General features: G+C 43.1%; 1 protein-coding gene across 11 annotated transcripts in view; it reads left to right on the top strand.

Moving 5' to 3' along the window:
- Window positions 1–20,949, top strand: part of LOC130284909 (cilia- and flagella-associated protein 251-like) — a 270,512-nt gene that overhangs the window by 1,700 nt on the left and 247,863 nt on the right. For 5 of the 11 annotated variants that reach the window (XM_056535855.1, XM_056535854.1, XM_056535849.1 and 2 more), the window contains exons 2-6: window positions 5,295–5,348; window positions 8,229–8,687; window positions 10,751–10,804; window positions 16,078–16,113; window positions 18,161–18,433. In XM_056535855.1, coding sequence (XP_056391830.1) covers window positions 8,562–8,687; window positions 10,751–10,804; window positions 16,078–16,113; window positions 18,161–18,433 — 489 coding nt within the window. In that variant the 5' untranslated portion in view covers window positions 5,295–5,348; window positions 8,229–8,561. Of the gene's footprint in view, window positions 1–5,255; window positions 5,349–8,228; window positions 8,688–10,750; window positions 10,805–16,077; window positions 16,114–18,160; window positions 18,434–20,949 lie in introns of all 11 variants that reach the window. The other 6 variants (XM_056535845.1, XM_056535846.1, XM_056535851.1 and 3 more) reach the window with 6 other exon arrangements.

The following is a 20,949-nucleotide window of genomic DNA, read 5'->3' as shown; positions in this document are numbered from 1 at the left end:
CCTCTCATAGTCCTCTATAGGTGGAAGAAAGGGCATTTTTCAATAGAATTCCTTGAGTCACATGATATAAGAATCAGTGCACCTCTCTCCCCCTTGCCATGTGTTCTATGTACAGTTAATTGTTTACATCAGAATTCTGGACCAGGCTGTAAATTTTGGTTTTGGTAATATTTTTTGTTTGTCAGGGGAGCAGATATATTAATACTATTGATTCTTGGACAGTGTAAAACTTTCAAAATCACCAAATTTATCACAGTAGCTGTATGATATAAATCTGGCACATCTTTAGACTGTCTAATATAAGTTAGTACAGTGGTCCCTCAAGTTACAATATTAATTGGTTCCAGGGCAACCATTGTATGTTGAAACCATTGTATGTTGAGACCATAACTCTATGGAAAGATGGTAATTGGTTCTGAAGCCTCCAAAATTTTATCCAAAAATAGGAAAAAGGGAGGAGTAAACAAAAATAGGTAGATAACTAATATAGATAAAGCAAGTCCTTACATATAAAAGTACGAAAGATCTGCTGGTTGCTGTAAATCACTGTCTATGTAGAGGACAGGAGCTTCTTCAGGGTCCTGTATAGTACACACAATGTCCAAAAAAAGTATCATGGAGTCGCCTTTACCTGGTGTCCAAAGGAGCAGCTAACCCTGGCACAGGTAAAGAGTAGTACAGAACATGTAATACCTCCCTGCACTGTAGAGGGTGCTATCGGACAGGAATTCAGTGCATGCACTTCAGTAACAAGGGTTTTTCCAGTAAAATATCCGTTCTGATTGGTCAGTTCTTCCAGCCATGTTGAGTCTGGATTCAAGTTAAAATGGTCCAGAAAATACTATTGTATGTTGAAACTATTGTATGTTGAGGCCATTGTAAGTTGAGGGATCACTGTATCAGTAGTTTAGTTTTACATACCATTTCTGCATTCTTTTATTTAGCAATTTGTTTATTAACCACTTAGGGACCAAGGGCGTACAGGTACGCCTTCGCTCCCTGGTACTTAAGGACCAAGGGCGTTCCTGTACGCACGTGGGAATTTTGGTCCCCGCCGCGCACCGGGCGGGGACCGGACCGGGTTGACTACTGATATCTATCAGCAGGCACCCCGTGCAAATGCCCAGGGGGGTCCTGAGATCAACCCCCCCCCCCCCATGTCGGCAATTGCCGCAAATCACTGGTGAATTCATACTGGTCTACGGTGACCCGGTTACCCGGAAAGTAAGGGGGATCGGGGTTGTCCAAGACACCCACGATACTCCTGAAGGGATAGGAGTGAGGTGGCAGGGGGGGCACCCCTCCTATCCCTGCTATTGGTCGTTCAGAAGCAAAGACCAATAGCAGATCGGGGGCAGGGGGGGGGGTTAACGTTCGGTTCCCCCATTCTGCCCACCCACAGTGGCCGGGCAGAACGGGGAACCGTCGGTGCACAGTGCCGGAGGTCCACTTACCCATCGGCAGCTGGCGGCGATCAGCGGCAGCGGGCGGGGATTGGTCGTTCAGAAGCGACGACCAGTAGCAGATCGGGGGCGGGGGTTAACGTAGGCTGGGCAGAACGGGGAACCGTCGGGGAACAGCGCCGGAGGTCCACCTACCCATCGGCAGCGGGCGGCGATCAGCAGCAGTGGGCGGGGATCGGTGGCGGCAGAGGACAGCGATGTGGCTCCCTGGATTCTACGGAAGCCGGTGAGTTGCCTAGCAACATCTGGAGGGCTACAGTTTGGAGATCACTGTGCAGCGGTCTCTAAACAGTAGCCCTCTAGATGTTCCAAAACTGCAAATCCCAGTATGCCCAAACAGCAAATAGCTGTCTCGGCATGCTGGGAGTTGTATTTGCGTACCTCCAGCTGTTGCATAACTACATCTCAGTTGTAGTTTTGAAACAGCTGGACTGGCACACTGGTTGGAAAATACTGAGTTAGGCAACAGAACCTAACTGAAGGGTTTCCAACCAGTGTGCCTCCAGCTGTTTCAAAAGTACAACTCCCAGCATGCACGGTCTGTCAGTACATACTGGGAGTTGTAGTTTTGAAACAGCTGGAGGTTTGCCCCTCCATATGAATGTACAGGGTACATTCACACGGGCGAGTTTATAGTGAGTTTCCTGAAGTTTGAGCTGCTGCAAATTTTTTGCCGCAGCGCAAACTCCTAGCTGGAAACTCACCATAAACCCGCCCGTGTGAATGTACCCTAAAAACATTACACTACAATACACTAACACATAATTAAGGCTAAAACACTACATATACACCCCCTTACACTGTCCCCCCAGTTTAGCAACCGCTCGAGGCACCCTGTTTGGGAATCACTGGCATAGAATACCCCTATGTCCACCCCTATGCAATCCCTAATTTAGTCCTCAAATGCACATGGCACTCTCTCATTTCGGAGCCCTGTCATATTTAAAGGAAAGGAAGTTTAGGGCCACATATTTGTGGGGTATTTCCATGACTCCATTTTGGAAACTACACCCCTAACGGAATGTAACAAGGGGTATAGTGAGCCTTAACACCCCACAGGTGTTTGAAGAAATTTAATTAAAGTTGGATGGGAAAATGAAAAATAAATTGTGTTACCCTAAATTTTTCATTTTCACAAGGGAAAATAGAAAAAAAAAGCCCCCCAAAATTTGTAACCCCATTTCTTCTGAGTAAGAACATACCCCATATGTGGATGTAAAATGCTCTGCGGGCGAACTACAATGCTCAGAAGAGAAGGAGCGCCATTGGGCTTTTGGAGAGAAAATTTGTCCGGAATTGAAGGCCACGTGTGTTTACAAAGCCCCCATAGTGCCAGAACAATGGACCCCCCCACATGTGACCCATTTTGGAAACTACGCCCCTCATGTAATGTAATAAGTGGTACAGTGTGCATTTACACCCCACAGGTGTCTGACAGATTTTTGGAACAGTGGTCTGTGAAAATGAAAAATGAAATTTTTTAATTGCATAGCCTACTGTTCCAAAGATCTGTCAAACGCTAGTGGGGAGTAAATACTCACTGCACCCCTTATTAAATTCTGTGAGGGGTGTAGTTTCCAAAATGGGGTCACATGAGGGGGGTCCCGCTGTTCTGGCACCACGGGGGGGCTTTGTAAACGCACATGGCCCCTGACTTCCATTCCAAACAAATTCTCTCTCTAAAAGCTCAATGGCGCTCCTCCTCTTCTGAGCATTGTAGTGCGCCAGCAAAGCACTTGATGTCCACACATGGGGTATTTCCATACTCAGAAGAAATGGGGTTACAAATTTTAGGGGTAATTTTCTCCTATCACCCCTTGCAAAAATTAAAAATTTACACGTCCAACTTTAACAAAAAGTCGTCAAACACCTGTGAGGTGTTGAGGCTCACTGTACCCCTTGTTACATTCCTTGAGGGGTGTAGTTTCCAAAATAGTATGCCATGTTATTTTTTTGCTGTTCTGGCACAATAGGAGCTTCCTAAATGGGACATGCCCCCCAAAAACCATTTCAGCAAAATTTGCTTTCCAAAAGCCAAACGTGACTCCTTCTCTTCTGAGCATTGTAGTTCACCCTCAGAGCATTTTACGTCCTAACATGGGGTATTTCCATACTCAGAAGAGAGGGGGTTACAAATTTTGGGGGGCATTTTCTCCCATTACGCTTTGTAAAAATGGTAAATTTGGGAAAAAAATTTGCACTTTAGTGAAAAATATAATTATTTTCATTTACACATCCGAATTTAATGAAAAGCCGTCAAACACCTGTGGGGTGTTAAGGCTCACTGGATCCCTTTATACGTGTCTTGAGGGGTGTAGTTTCCAAAATGGTATGCCACATGGGGCGTTTTCTGCTTTCTGGTACCATAGGGGCTTCCTAAATGTGACATTTCAGCAAAATTCACTCTCCAAAATCCCATTGTTGTTTCTTTCCTTCTGAGCCCTCTACTGCGCCTGCCGAACACTTGACATACACATATGAGGTATTTCCTTACTCAAGAGAAATTGGGTTACACATTTTAGGAAGATTTCTCTCCTTTTACCCCTTGTAAAAATTCAAAAACTGGGTCTACAAGAACATGCCAGTGTAAAAAATATAGATTTAGAATTTTCTCCTTCAATTTGCTGCTATTCCTGTGAAACACCTAAAGGGTTAACACACTTACTGAATTTCACTTTGAATACTTTGAGGGGTGCAGTTTTTATAATGGGGTCATTTGTGGGGTATTTCTAATATTAAGGCCCTTCAAAATCAACTTCAAATCTGAACTGGTCCCTGAAAAATTCCAATTTAGAAAATTTTGTGAAAAATTGGAAAATTGCTGCTGAACTTTGAAGCCCTCTGATGTCTTCCAAAAGTAAAAACATTTCAACTTTATGATGCCAACATAAAGTAGACATATTGTATATGTGAATCAATATATAATTTATTTGGAATGTCTATTTTCCTTACAAGCAGAGAGCTTCAAAGTTAGAAAAATGCTAAATTTTCAATTTTTGCATCAAATTTTGGAAATTTTTCACCAAGAAATTATGCAAGTATCGAAAAAATTTACCACTAACATAAAGTATATTTTGTCAGGAAAAAAACAGTCTTGGAATCAGAATGAAAAGTAAAAGCATCCCAGAGTTATTAATGCTTAAAGTGACAGTGGTCAGATGTTCAAAAAACGCTCTGGTGCTTAAGGTGAAAATTGGCTTGGTCCCTAAGGGGTTAAAATGCAAAAAAAAAATTTCCATAGTGTATCTACCCCATGTGAACATACCCTATCAGGACAGGTATAAGAGCTTTGTCCTGTAATAAGCCAAGCAACCCAGTGATCACATGATTGGGAGAGATATTCAGCCATTGGAAGTAACAATGAAGGTTCCCAGAGTGGACATGTTTCATGTGCAGACTATTGTATAGGTGTCAAGTAGTAAAAGGATCCACTGCCACCTTATAGGCAGCTTCCTACTGCCCATTAGATTGCATGTAATAATACATCTCATAGCTTACAGATACTGTTGGGTTGTTAGAGGAACATGAGGGGGAGCTCTATGAAAGGCCGACATGCTGTTCTTATGCAGGTGACCTCTGCTTTCTGTGTCCAACCCTGAAGGTTCCTATTGATGACAACAAGAAACAGAAATCAACAAAACACTGGTGCAGAAAATACATAGAAAAATCCTCATATTTTTTTATCATACAAATAGTAATGTGGTAAATATATAAAGAATAATTGTATATGTCAATCACTAATCAATCAGGTTATATGAATATTGTGCAGGAATATGTCTTTACTGTTTACAGAACGAGTCAATAAGCTGACCTCTGTCTCTTTTTTTGGAGATGGAGCGCCACACTTTTGAAAGGACACCCCACTATGACTACACGGATGACGAGGTAAATCTCATGTTTGTGTTGACTTTCATTAATCCTATAGTTGTGAATAATAATTGCTCTGTTAAAGTGAATCTTCTCCTGAATCATCTCCATACAAGGTGTAGAATCTGCAGATCTTTGCATTTAGGTGCTAGAGGGATAAGATTACCCATACATTTAGTTTTGATGATCGCCTGTGTTACCAGCTGAAGAGTCAAACAGTTGGTGCTAAGTTTCAGCAGCATCTCCTCCCTCCTCTGTTTTGTCGGATTAAGGAACTGAGTAGTGACGTGGGCTGTCAATCATGCCGAGGGGACATTACTGCACCCAGAGCGGCGAGACTAGATAAGTATAGCTCCCGTCTAGGGGGCCACTTACAGGGCTGCTGGGGGGGGGGGACTTACAAACTGCAAATCCTCCCCATCCCTGTGGACAGAAATGTCCTCCGGGGATGGTGCAGATGAAGATATTACTACACTGCTCAAAAAAATAAAGGGAACACTTAAATAACACAATTGCACTCCAAGTCAATAACATTTCTGTGAAATCACACTGTCCACTCAGGAAGAACACTGATTGACAATCAATTTCACATGCTGTTGTGCAAATGGAATAGACAACAGGTGGAAATTATAGGCAATTAACAAAACACCCCCAATAAAGGAGCGGTTCTGCAGGTGGTGACCACAGACCACTTCTCAGTTCCTATGCTTCCTGGCTGATGTTTTGGTCACTTTTGAATGCTGGCGGTGCTTTCCTTCTAGTGGTAGCATGAGACTGAGTCTACAACCCACACAAGTGGCTCAGGTAGTTCAGCTCTTCCAGGATGGCACATCAATGTGAGCTGTGGCAAGAAGGTTTGCTGTGTCTGTCAGCGTAGTGTCCAGAGCATGGAGGCGCTACCAGGAGACAGTCCAGTACATCAAGAGACATGGAGTAGGAGGGCAACAACTCAGCAGCAGGACCGGTACCTCGGCCTTTGTGCAAGGAGGAGCAGGAGGAAAACTGCCAGAGCCCTGTAAAACGACCTCCAGCAGGCCACAAATGTGCATGTGTTTACTCAAACGGTCAGAAACAGACTCCATGAGGGTGGTATTAGGGCCCGACGTCCACAGGTGGGGGTTGTGCTTACCAGAAAATACCAAGATTGGCAAATGCGCCACTGTTGCCCTGTGCTCTTCACGGATGAAAGCAGGTTCACACTTAGCACATGTGACAGACTGCTTTCTAAAAAAAAAAAAAAAAAAATGTGGCTGTGACAGGGGGAAAATAGCCTAAAAGGCCATACGAACCCAGCCTTGGTCCCCCGCAGCTCCTGTGTGTCTCCTGGTCCCCTGATCTTCTCTTTTCTTCCTGCCTTTGAGACAGGCAATTAGTCCAGGACTTGCTCGCTCAGCCAATAACTGGCTGTCAGAGGACACTACTGTGAAGAAGAAAGATCGGGGGACCTAACCGGGGCGAAACAAAGCTGGGGTGGACCAACAGGGCATTGGGCTAGATATATATCTATCTATATTTTTTTTTTCCTGCCCCAGCAGCATATGATTCATTTTTTTTTTTTTTTTTAGAAAACATTGGAATACCCCTTTAATATTTAAAGGGGAACTCCGGTGGAAAAATTATGTTTTCAAATCAATTGATGCTATAAAGTTAAACAGTTTTGTAAATTACTTCTATTTAAAAATCTTAACCCTTCTAGTACTTATCAGCTGCTGTATACTACAGATATACTACAGAGAAATTTGTGAAATTCTTCACAGTCTGACAAGTCCAGTCTGTCCATGTTAGGGACTGTCCAGAGCTGGAGAGGTTTTCTATGGGATTATGCTTCTAATCTGGACAGTTCCTGACATGGACAGTTGTGTCAACAGAGAGCACTGTGGTCAGACTGGAAATAACTACACAAACTTCTCTGTAGTATATCTGTAGTATACAGCAGCTGATAAGTACTAGAAGGATTACAAATCTGTTAAACTTTCTGGCACCAGTTGATTTGAAAACATTTGTTTTCCACTCTTTAAAGGTCTAACACATTGATAGGCTGCGCTCTTTCACTTTAATGGAACTGCCCTGCATTATCATTCACAGCTGCCTATATGGACAACCTGATAATCCTGTAGACATAATGAAGAAGATGAGAAAGATGACCAGTTGCCCATTGCAACCAATTAGATTGCTTCTTCAATTTTTGAACAGGCCTCTGAAAAATAAAAGAAGCACTCTGATTGGTTGTAAGGGCAACTGGTAAACTTTTCCTAGACATAGGTTTTGATAACATTTCCCCCATGGTGTTCAGGGAGCATCCCAACCATCAAATATTGGTGGCCTTTCCTAAAGACAGGCCATCGACATTTACCTCTTAGTGGAAAGTAATAACACTACAGGTTATGGATACTAGATTCAAAAGGACAGAACGTTGGTTCAGGGATTTATTCTGATGCCATATTTGGAATCAGGAAGGAACATTTCCACCTGATATTGGGCAATTGGCATGAGCCTTATAAGGTTTTTTTTTGCCTTCCTCTGGATCAACACAGTAGTGACACAATAGGCATATAGGTTGAACTTGATTAACTTTTTTTTTTAAATCTTTTTTCAATTGTGGGGAAGATTTATTAAACCTGTGCAGAGGAAACATTTACCAGTTTCCCATAGCAACAAATCAGGTTGCTCCTTTCATTTTTAAAAAAGCCTCTGAAAAAGAAAAAAAAGAAATCTAATTGGTTGCTATGGGCAACTGGTCAACTTTTCCTCTGCACAGATTTTGACACATCTCCTCCTTTCTAAGTATCTGTCCCCCAAAATAGAGCCTAAAATCCTGAATCCTGGATGTTTGGTGCCATCTTTTCAAAAAGGCAATGTTGAAATCTATGTTGATATTTATTTCTTTATTTTTCTTAGTACCTAATATGATAGATTTACCAAGACCAGCAATTCATAACAGATGTAAAGTAAACTATCTACAGCCAACCCATACACAATGTATAGAGAGGCAGAGCACATACATGACTGCCTTTCCATGCTCGATATCACAGGTGGTCCCAACAATGAGACCCCTGCAATCATACTGCATACTTATCCCCCATTCTGGGAATAGGGTATACATCTTAACCTCTTAAGGACGCAGGGCGTATGGATACGCCCTGCATTCCGAGTCCTTAAGGACGCAGGGCGTATCCATACGCCCGTGGGAATTTCGGTCCCCACCGTTAGCCGGTTGGGGACCGAAGCCGGATGCCTGCTGAAATCTGCCCGCCCCTGGTTGTCAAGGGGCTCTGGAAAGAAGATGGAGGCCGTACCTGCAGGAGAAGATGCCTGGGGACCTGGGATCTTCGCTTGAGCCTGCAGGATCCTGATCAGGTAGGGAATCCACAGTGGGGGGGTGGAATTGAAAGTGAAAGTAAATCGATCTTTACTGTGGCAACCACTAGGGGGGCCAAACTGCAACTCCCAGCATGCCCAGAGAGCCAAAGGCTGTCTGGGCATGCTGGGAGTTGTAGTTTTGCAACATCTGGAGGGTCACAGTTTGGAGACCACTGTTACAGTGGTACCCAAACAGTAGCCCTCCAGATGTTGCCAAACTACAACTCTCAGCATGCCTCGACTGCCCAGGCATGCTGGGAGTTGTAGTTCTGTAACATCTGTCCCTTCAGATTTAGTAATTTTCATGACATTTTTGAAAATTGCTGCTCTACTTTGAAGCCCTCTAATTTTTTCAAAAAGCAAAAATATGTCCATTTTATGATGCCAACATAAAGTGGACATATTGTGTTTGTGAAGAAAAATAAAATGTATCTGGAATATCCATTTTCCTTACAATTAGAGAGCTTCAAAGTTAGAAAAATGCAAAATTTTCTAAATTTTCATGAAATTTTGGGATTTTTCACCAAAAAAGGATGCAAGTAACGCCGAAAATTTACCCCCAAAATAAAGTAGAATATGTCACGAAAAAACAATCAGAATCAGAATATTCGGTAAAAGCGTTTTCGCGTTATTAATTTGTAAAGTGACGGTGGTCAGAATTGCGAAAAAGGGCTGCGTCCTTAAGGGGTTAATAATGGGACAAACCCTTTAGGGTCTATTCACACAGCAGAATTTCCACACCAATTCCGCTTCCTTGGGTGGTTTCTGGCTTGTGGATTTTATGCGGAATTTGTGCTTAATCTGTGCAGAAATTCAGAAGTGTTAATGGGAGAGAGGAATCCCATAGAAGTCTATTGGGCTTTCATTTGAGGCAGAATTCCACAAGCGCAAATTCTGCTGTGTGAATAGACCCTTAGGCTATAATTCCACTTGGGATTTTGTGCAAAATTGCCCCCATTCTGTCGCACAGAGTTTTTTGCCTTGAAAAAGCGCTGCAGCCAGATTTCAATAAGGAACTGCAAAATGCTAGGTCCACTTGCCATTTTTGAGTTTGGCATTTTATAAATCTTTTTGGCTCAGTGGGTGATTTTCAAAAACGACCTCATGTTGAAAACATGGCGTTTTTCGAGCAAATCTGATTTATCTGCGAAGGCACGGATGCTGACCGCTGTGATTGGCCATACAGTACCGGCCAATCACCGGCAAACATGAATAAGTTATGTGAAGTTCTGTTCACATCACTGGCCGGAGTACGGTACAGTGCAGGGATGTGGAGCGGTGTTGCGTGTCACCTGCTTCTCATGACTAGAAATTATGATCACAATGGGTCTCAGGAGTGAGACCCGCTGTGATCTGTCACTTAGTGCAGGTACTACTGCTCCCAACATTGAACAGACTCTGTAGTACCACAATAATCACGCACATATAGTTGATATCGGATTTTACACTGTATTTATTAAAAATATCATTATTAAAATACATCAAAAACATTATTAATAAAAAGTTTTAGAAAATTAAGATAAAAATATATATTATTTTTACAATTACATGGACCCTTTATCCATTTGGGCTATTGCCGGCTACATTTTCACGTCCCTGACCGCTCACATCAATCATTACCTGATTGAAAATGTAAAAAACTTTTTGTCATAAAAAAGAAATACTTAATTCCCTACAAATTTTCCCATCCCTACTTCTTCATTTTAAATTTTTTTTCTCTTGTACCAAACTAAATTTGTTAAAATACACCCACAAGGAATCTGCCAAAAGGTAAAAACACCTGAAAAAACACCTGAAAAAAATCAGTGGCAGTTTTTCATGCATTTTTTCTGGTGTTTTTTTAGCCTAAAAAAGACACCAGTACAAAGCTTTAGTGTAATTCTAGCCTTAGGCTTCGTCCTATAGATTATTACTTAGATAAGATACAAATAAAGACATTTGATAGGGGAAATGAGTAAAACAAGATCATTTTATTTCATCATAATGTATAGATATAATACATTACGCCATAATATGTTTAATGAGCTGAATAAAACTAAGTTTAATCTGTTCTGTTCTAGGTCTTTGAGATGAACAGAAGGGCCATAGACATTATCACAGCGTTCCAGGAAGAAGTAAGTGACATTGGAGATAATCAAATTTGTTATATAAAAGTATACATATAAAGTTTAGTAGGCATTCAGGGGATTCATCAATTGTGATATTTTTGTTGATTTGTGAAAAAGGCAAATAATTGCACAATTTGTGCACTAACTGCAGATGTGTGATTATTTGCTGTTTAAGACGGTACTTGCTAAAGGGGTGTGACCTATTGAAAAGGGGTGTGGTTGCTCACCGTTTACACTGCCAGCCTAAACTGCTGCTAAGATCTCCCCTTGCTCAGAGCTGGCGGAGATATCATCATGGGTGCACAGGTTTACTGGACTTATATAGAGGTGTCTGCTTCTTCATAAATCCAGGGAGCCTGTGCGCTGGCAGGAAAGCCTGTGCGCTGGCAGGGAAGCCTGTGTGCTGACAGGGGAGCCCATACGCTGACAGGGGTGCCTGTGCACTGGCAGGGAAGCCCGTACGCTGACAGGAGAGCCCGTACGCTGACAGGAGAACCCGTACGCTGACAGGGGAGCCTGTGCGCTGGTGGGGGGAGCCCGTACGCTGGCAGGGGAGCCCGTGCGCTGACAGGGGAGCCTGTGCGCTGGCAGGGAAGCCCGTACGAAGACAGGAGAGCCCGTACGCTGACAGGGGAGCCTGTGCGCTGGTGGGGGGAGCCCGTACGCTGGCAGGGGAGCCTGTATGCTGATGAGGCTTCATAAATGCCCCCTAGATTATGTTATGGCAGATTTTACCAGTTTTGATGAATGTGTCAGTAATCTTATGTCTATGTAGCTAACCCTAATAGACCCCAAATATCTGTGCACACAGTATAAATGACCTGCACCATTGTTTCCATCGATGAAACTGGCACCAGAGGTTCCTCTTTCCTAGGATATATCAAGCTTATTTACCCAGCCCAAAGAACTGTCCAGAGTAGAAGAACCTTCATTCCTCATACCCCATGGTGCCATAAGGAATTTTAGGAACTCATACAGCCACAGCGTCTGTCCCTCCCTCCTCCCTTCCAAAAGCAATAGTCCAAAAAACTACTTTTTTAACCTCTTAAGGACCCTTGATATACGCGTATGTCATGACACCCTGGTACTTAAGGACCAGGACCCATGACGTATGCGTACGTCATGGAGTATTCCGGTCCCCGCAGCGCGCCGGGCGGGGATCGGACCGGGATGCCTGCTGAAATCCTTCAGAACCCCCCCCCCCCCATGTCGGCGAACGCGGCAAATCGCAAGTGAATTCACACTTGCGATTTGTGCAATTACGGGTCTATGGTGACCCGGAATATAAGGGGGATTGCGATCCCCCTGAAGGGATAGGAGTGAGGTGGCAGGGGTGCCACCCCTCCTATCCCTGCTATTGGTCGTATAGACGCGACGACCAATAGCAGATCGGGGGCGGGGGGGGTTACTTTCGGTTTCCCCGTTCTGCCCACCCACAATAGGCGGGGCAGGACGGAGAAACAGACAGGGACCGGCGCCGAAGGTCACTTACCGATCTGCGGAGGCTGCGGGCGACGGTGATCGGTGGGCAACGATGTTGTGCGGCTGGCTCCCTGGATCCTAGGGAAGCTGATGAGTTGCCTAGCAACATCTGGAGGGCTACAGTTTGAGACCACTATACAGTGGTCTCAAAACTGTAGCCCTACAGATGTTACAAGTTGTAGTTTTGCAACAGCTGGAGACACACTGGTTTGAAAATACTGAGTTAGGTAACAGAACCTAACTGAAGGTTTTCCAACCAGAGTGTCTCCAGCTGTTGCAAACGTACAACTCACAGCATGCACGGTCTGTCAGTACATGCTGGGAGTTGTAATTTTGAAAAAGCTGGAGGTTTGACCCCCCCCCCCCCCCCCATGTGAATGTACAGGGTACATTCACACGGGCAGGTTTACAGTAAGTTTCCTGCTTGAAGTTTGAGCTGCAGAGCAAACTCCTAGCTGGAAACTCACCGTAACCCGCCAGTGCGAATGCACCCTAAAAACACTACACTACACTAACACATAATGAAGGGTAAAACACAACATATACACCCCCTTACACTGTTCCCCCCCCCCCCAATAAAAATGAAAAACGTATTGTATGACAGTGTTTCCAAAACGGAGCCTCCAGCTGTTGCAAAACAACAACTCCCAGCATTTCCGGACAGCCACTGACTGTCCAGGCATGCTGGGAGTTTAGCAACAGCTGGAGGCACCCTTTTTGGGAATCACTGGTGTAGAATACCCCTATGTCCACCCCTATGCAATCCCTAATTTAGTCCTCAAATGCGCATGGAGCTCTCTCATTGCAGAGCCCTGTCGTATTTCAAGGTATCAGTTTAGGGTCACATATGGGGTATTTCCATGCAGCTAAAGCAGGACGAAATTGCTTTCTGACATCAAGTTAGACTACATTCACACCACTATTTTTATCATACGTTTGCCAGATCACCTGTAGAAATTTCAAAGTTGGCCACTGCCGTATCCCCGCCAGACCCACGCCACATCTCATTCTCATTTTTGAGACTGGAGTCAGATAGTGACTTTGGTCGGCTCATTTTTGCACCGCATCAGTTTTATTGCCGGACTTAAACCGCAACATTCCATGGTTTTTCCGTCCAGCAACAAAACCAGATTTTGTTGTGAAAAATGATCTGACCAGAGTCACTATCTAACTCCAGTTGGCTCATGCAAATCAATGAGACAGGTCTGTCGAGGATACAGCAGCGGACGGTTTTGAAATTTCCGGCGATCCGGCGACTGTATGAAGAAATCGTGGTGTGAATGTTCCCTCTGTGATCATTTTTCCAGAAGGGGCGATTTCCCCATGGACACCCATGCTTGCACTATAGATCTACAATAAAGCTGTGAATTATAATACACAGAAGAAAGTGCTGAACTTTTCCCAAAGGAATCCTACAAATATTTACAGGCATATTTAAAGTTGTGAATAAACCGGGCTATTCACAAAACGTAAATCCTCAATTCCAGCCACCAGCCAATTGCATAAGGTCTAAAATACATAGAGCATATAATAACACTGCCAGTGAAGAGACGTAGTAATAAAAGGGGAGACCAAATTTAGGGAATACACTTGCTTTAAAAGATGTGTCTTTAGGGCATGTTTGAAACTGAGGAAGATGGGTATAAGCCTGATGGTCCGAGGTATTGCATTACAGAGAACTGGTGCAGCACAAGCAAAGTCCTAGAGGTGGAATTGAGGGGTTCAGATTAAAGAAGATGTTAACTTTAGATCATTTCACTACTTATTAGCTGCTGAATATTACAGAGGAAATTCTTTTCTTTTTGGAACACAGTGCTCTCTGCTGACATCATGTCCACAGTGCTCTCTGTTGACATTTCTGTCCATTTTAGGAACTGTCCAGAGCAGCATATGTTTTCTATGGGGATTTTCTCCTACTCTGGACAGTTTTTAAAATGGACAGAGGTGTCAGCAGAGAGCACTGTGGTCATGACGTTAGCAGAGAGCTCTATGTAAGAAAATAATTTCCTCTGTAGTATTCAGCAGCTAATAAGTACTGGAAGGATTAAGATTTTTTTTAATAGAAGTAATTTACAAATCTGTTTAACTTTCTGGCACCAGTTGATTAAAAAAAAAAGTTTTCCACCGGAGTATCCCTTTAAGATCACATAACAGCTGTAGAGAAAGATGAATCTGGCAGTGGCATTTAGGATGGACTGGAGAGGGAGAGTTTAGAGAAGGGAAGGCCTATTAGTAAAGAGTTTCAGTAGTCCAGGTGGGAATGAATTAAAGCATCCACAATAGTTTTGGTTGTTTCAGCAGTAAATGAGGGGTGCGTGGAAGACAGATCTGAGTCTACCATAACTTCAAGACAGCGGGTTTACTGTCCAGGAGTAATGGTTGTACCACTCACCGAGATGGAGATGTCAGGTTTAGGTAGATTAAATGGAGGAAATACAAGAAGTTCTGTAATAGAAAGATTTCTTTTCAGGAATAGGGAGGACACAATGTTAGAGACAGCAAAGAGAAAGTTGCTGGTGTTCTGTAGGAGTGCGGGGGTGATGATACGGGAAGAGGTAGAGAGCTGTATGTCATCAGCGGAGAGATGGTACTGGAGTTCAAATCTACTGAGCAGAAGGCCCAGGAAGGGTCCCTGAACCCCAACAACAAGAGCAGCAGGGAAATAGCTAGAGATAGGGATTGATACACCGAAGGAGCGTTCACGGAGGTAGGAAACAAAAACCAGGAGAGAGAGGAATCTTTAAGAACAATGGAGTGGAGTATAGCAAGAAGTAATTGGTGATCTACAGTGTCAAATGCTGCATAGAGATCAAGAAGAATCAGTAGAGAGAATTGCTATTAGATTTAACCATAAGACATCATTAGTGACTTCGGTTAAGCCAGTTTCTGTGGAGAATGGGGAATGTAATCCAGACAGTAAGGGGTCAAGGAGAGAGTTCCTGGAGACATAATGGATTAGGTGGGAATAGACCAAGCATTCCAGGAGTTTGGAGATGAAGTGGAGAGACAGGTCAATAGTTAGCTGCACAGGATCCAGAGATGTTTTCTTCAGAAATGGGGTTATGACAGAATGTTTGAAGGAGGAATGAAAGATTTTAGTTATGTGATTGGTGATGGCAGGGGAGAGAATGCGGTAACACGGTGAGAGGATGTACCTGTATATACTTTCATGTACTGATTCATAGCACTATATACATGTATATAGCATCATGTACCTGTATATTACATCACCTACCTGTATATACCACCATTGAACTTTATATTTCATCACCTACCAGTACAAACCACCATGTAGATAGCAGCGTATGCCTGTGCAGCTGGCTTTTTTGGGGGTAGGGGTGTGCTGATACAGGACTTCACCAGGGGCACAATGGACACTATAGTGCCCCACACAGTAGTTAGATCTCAGTATAGTGTCCCTCACAGAAGATTGTAGGGATGTACTGATATTGGTATCAGTCAGGATATAGGTATGAACTTCGTATACTCGTGCAAATGTCCCTGCTAACATATGATGTAGATATAAGAAAGGCTTTCTTCACAACGGTCACATGGGTTCAGTTTTAAAGACATGATGAATATGAAGGATTTGTTATAATCTAGTTTCTAAAAGATCTTCTAAATAGAATTACACAGAATGCTGCAGTATTCTAGAAGACAGAGACTACGTGCGCTCTTTTCTTATAGATATTTTCTTTATTAATAGATAAGCCCTTCAATACATAAGTATGTTCTGAATACCTACATTAGATTGAAGTAACAATAACTTATTTCTGTTTTATTTTTCATGTGGACAGAACAGAGAACAGGAACTAAGGATCACCCAATACTATGTAAGTGATATAACAAATAACCATATTAGCTCCTTATAGACAGAGGCAATTTTCATTTTTTTGCAGTTTCAGTTTTTCCTCCTCTCTTCTTATAGTCATAAAAATGTTTCATAAAATATGCTGGGAAACAAAAAATTTATTTTAAGGTGAAAACGAACACAAATTTTTTTTTTTTTTTATCTGAGCTGGGGGTGCTATTTTTTATACATTGTTTATTATGCTCGTTAACTGACATGTTATGTTGATGCTTTTAAAATGTACACATATGCTTAAAGAGGTAATCCAGGGAAGTATATATATATATATATATATATATATATATATATATATATATATATAGTCCAACAGGAAGCATGAAGCGGCACTCCAGCGATTTCAAGATAAGAAAAAGTTACTTTATTCACCCATAGTGCTACATTTCGACCCTCTCAATGGAGTCTTTATCAAGCATGCTTGAAATCGCTGGAGTGCCGCTTCATGCTTCCTGTTGGACTATTTTTGTTTGATGCACCTTTGGTCAACGTTGGAGCTGGCTGAGCACCCACAGATCTATTATATAGGGCTAGAAGCCCCTTCATGGTGCTCCTTAACTACTATTTTCAATTTTATATAATATATATATTTATGAAAAGAGCACAAACCAAAGCAACCACACTACCTGGATATGTACCCTGTAAACTATCCTGCCTGATATGCATTGTCTTCTCTGGCTTCTTGAAATTCTTTGCCATCTTTCCCTCGCCTTGCCTACATCTCCCAGCAATCATTGCAGCACTGCTCTGTCAGCTGGCTCCCTTCTGCAGTGAGCAGCAGAGAGAGGTTCAGTGTCTGATTGGCTGAGGCTTCACACAACTCACAGTTCTTAGCACTAAAGAGAGCATGACCATCAGTGCAGGGTAGAAACCACATGGTCTGTGTCTCACAGGAAGGTGGGGGTTGCTTTCAGATAGTTATTTGGACAGAGACAGAGTGGATGTCATTCCCTCACTTTATGCACATAAGTAACAACTAAAGAGGGGAGACTGCTCTATATAGCTAATGAATGATATTTAGACAATTAAATACGTTGATGAGAGGAAAAGATGGGCTATAGGTTTAGTTTCCCAGAGTACCCCTTTTTACACCTGTGGAATCATTTTAGGGCTCTTTTTTTCTGTATAAGTCATTCCCCATGCAGGATTAATAAGGTTAAGTTTTATGAGTTAGGATAATTATACATGCAGTTATTCCAAATATGCAAACAACATTTTTTTTTCTTTACTTTTTTGTATGGGGAGGGTTAATTTATATTTGTAAAAACAGATTTCTTTTTCTTTACACGTTAACAGCCAATTACTGTTGGGGCTTGCTGGAAGATGTGGTTTTGCAACTTTTGTAGGTCTAGAGTTTGGTGACCAATGCCCAAGGGGACTTGTATGAGCAATGGTTAGATGACTTATACAGATTTATGCAGGACATATGTCCTTTATTGATCTAAGTGATTTACATACATCCCACTCCATACATCCTACAACACGCGCTCAGAGATAAGAGACGGACTGCAGTTCTGGAGATCGTGGAGGTCCCAGCAGTCAGACCCTCCTCAATTATACTCTTACCTTCAACCTGTGGATATGGATTAAGACATTTTTACTGCATCCTTGAGGACTGATTTTTTATTTTCTCTGTAATTAATTGTTTTGCATTGTAGTATAAGCCCTCTGTGGTTATGCACAACATCAGAAACCTTGGTTACTAGTTTATTTTGTTAAAGTGAGCTACACATATCTTTCTTCTTGTTCATTGTTTCATAAACCTTGTTGTTATCATTCATGAGTCAACCTAAAAGAAGTATTTCCTAGAGAAAAGTGATATTTGCCCAAAATTGCCTACAAATAAAGACACCATCGTTGGACCTCTGTTGTCTCATTATGTCAAAGTCTTGGCTTTGGATCCCCTGATACTGTTCTAGTCGAGAGCAACCCTTTCTGACGGAGGATATTACAACAATCATGGAAGGCTGGATGAGGCAAATCATACAGATTATCTGATTTACTTATGTGTGAAGGAAGAAGAGGAGAAGAAGGAGAAGGAAAACAAAGAAGAGGAAGAGGAAAAAGAGGAGGATGAAGGGGAGGAAAAAGAAGAGGAAGAGAAGGAGAAAAAGAAGAAATATGAAGAGGAGAAGGAGAACGAAGATGAGAAGCAGGATGAAGGGGACAATGAAGAAAAAAAAGAAGAGAAGGAGGAAGAGAATGACAGAAAGGAGAAAGAACAAGTGGAGAAGAATGAAGGGCAGAATGAAGCAGAGGAAGAGGTAAAGAAGGAGAAAGATGAAAAGGTAATAGAAGAAGAAGAAGAAGAAGAGCTAACTTGCTGCACGTGGTTTTGTACACCAACTAGAGCCTTCATCAGCAGCGTAACAAACTTTTTCTTTACCAAATGTGGAGGACTCCCTTAACATCAAGTGGAGTCTGGAGGAGGCGCTGTTAAAGAGATTATCAATAGGTATTACCTTTCTTCCCTTCCCAGCAGCTCACTTCTGATTTGGTCTCTACTCTTCCTAATACCTTCTGGTATGAAAAGGTAGATCTTAGATGGCAGAGCAGGTACTATGCTGAAGCCTTTACATGCAGGTGAAACCAGTGGCAGCAAATGTATGCAACATTGTGTGTACATTGGCTACCATATGGAGGCATGGTTTTGCCCACATGTGGTGACCACAACAAAGTACTTGACCCACCATCTCATTCCCCCCCTTTTATTCCAGGTGATAAGTCAACAGGGAAAGAGACCAAGCTTGAAGTGAGCCACTGGGAACCAGGGAAAGATAATGCCATTTTAGATGCTGAGATAACCCCTTTAACATGTAGAGGCAAATGAGGCGCCATTACTATCAGGAGGGTTCATTTGCCTCATATGGGGTAGGAGGAGACCCCCTTTAAGATCAAAGATTGGAGGACAAGACTCCCTTAAGACCACTGGAGTCTGGAGGAGGCGCTGTTAAAGAGGTTATCAAGACAGCTGAAAAGGTATGACCTTCCTTCGCTTCCCAGCCACTGGAGAGAGGGAAAAGTTTATGCCATTTTAGCTCCTTTGATAACCCCTTTAACATAAAGAGGCAAATGAGGCGCCTATAACATCAGGAGGATTCATTTGCCTCATAAGGGGTAGGAGGAGACCCCCTTTAAGATCAAAGACTGGAGGACAAGACTCCCTTAAGACCACTGGAGTCTGGAGGAGGCGCTGTTAAAGAGGTTATCAAGACAGCTGAAAAAGTATGACCTTACCTCGCTTCCCAGCAGCTCACTTCTGCTTTGGTCTTGACTCATCCTGATACCTTCTGGTATGAAAATGGAAGGCCGAGATGGGGGAGCAGGTAGCATGTTGCAGTCGTCACATGCAGGCGAAATCAGTGGCGGCAAATGTATGCAACATCGGAGGCCTGGTTTCACCCACATGTGGTGACCACAACACATTACCTGACCCCTTATTTCAGCCTCCCCCTTTATTCCAGGTGAGAAGGTATCGGGATGAGATGAGAGCTAACTGGAAAAGAGCTGGAGGGAGGGGAAAGTTTATGCCATTTTAGCTCCTTTGATAACCCCTTTAACATATAGAGGCAAATGAGGCGCCTTTTACATCAGGAGGATTCATTTGCCTCATAAGGGGTAGGAGGAGACCCCCTTTAAGATCAAAGATTGGAGGACAAGACTCCCTTAAGACCACTGGAGTCTGGAGGAGGCGCTGTTAAAGAGGTTATCAAGACAGCTGAAAAGGTATGACCTTCCTTCGCTTCCCAGCCACTGGAGAGAGGGAAAAGTTTATGCCATTTTAGCTCCTCTGATAACCCCTTTAACAGAGGCAAATGAGGCGCCTTTAACATCAGGAGGATTCTTTTGCCTCATAAGGGGTAGGAGGAGACCCCCTTTAAGATCAAAGACTGGAGGACAAGACTCCCTTAAGACCACCGGAGTCTGGAGGAGGCGCTGTTAAAGAGGTTATCAAGACAGCTGAAAAAGTATGACCTTACCTCGCTTCCCAGCAGCTCACTTCTGCTTTGGTCTTGACTCATCCTGATACCTTCTGGTATGAAAATGGAGGGCCGAGATGCAGGAGCAGGTAGCATGTTGCAGTCGTCACATGCAGGCGAAATCAGTGGCAGCAAATGTACGCAACATCGTATGTACATTGTCTACCACATGGAGGCCTGGTTTCACCCACATGTGGTGACCACAACACATTACCTGACCCCTTATTTCAGCCACCCCCTTTATTCCAGGTGAGAAGGTATCGGGATGAGATGAGAGCTATGTGGAAAAGAGCCACTGGAGGTAGGGGAAAGTTTATGCCATTTTAGCTCCTCTGATAACCCCTTTAACATATAGAGGCAAATGAGGCGCCTTTTACATCAGGAGGATTCATTTGCCTCATAAGGGGTAGGAGAAGACCCCCTTTAAGATCAAATACTGGAGGACAAGACTCCCTTAAGACCAGTGGAGTCTGGAGGAGGCGCTGTTAAAGCGGTTATCAAGACAGCAGAAAAGGTATGACCTTCCTTCGCTTCCCAGCCACTGGAGAGAGGGAAAGGTTATGCCATTTTAGCTCCTCTGATAACCCCTTTAACAGAGGCAAATGAGGCGCCTTTAACATCAGGAGGATTCATTTGCCTCATAAGGGGTAGGAGGAGACCCCCTTTAAGATCAAAGATTGGAGGACAAGACTCCCTTAAGACCACTGGAGTCTGGAGGAGGCGCTGTTAAAGAGGTTATCAAGACAGCTGAAAAGGTATGACCTTCCTTCGCTTCCCAGCCACTGGAGAGAGGGAAAAGTTTATGCCATTTTAGCTCCTCTGAT

This window comes from Hyla sarda, chromosome 8 (genome assembly GCF_029499605.1).
Source record: "Hyla sarda isolate aHylSar1 chromosome 8, aHylSar1.hap1, whole genome shotgun sequence".
Classification (NCBI taxonomy): Eukaryota; Metazoa; Chordata; class Amphibia; order Anura; family Hylidae; genus Hyla; species Hyla sarda.
This window is presented reverse-complemented; position numbering and strand designations above follow the sequence as displayed.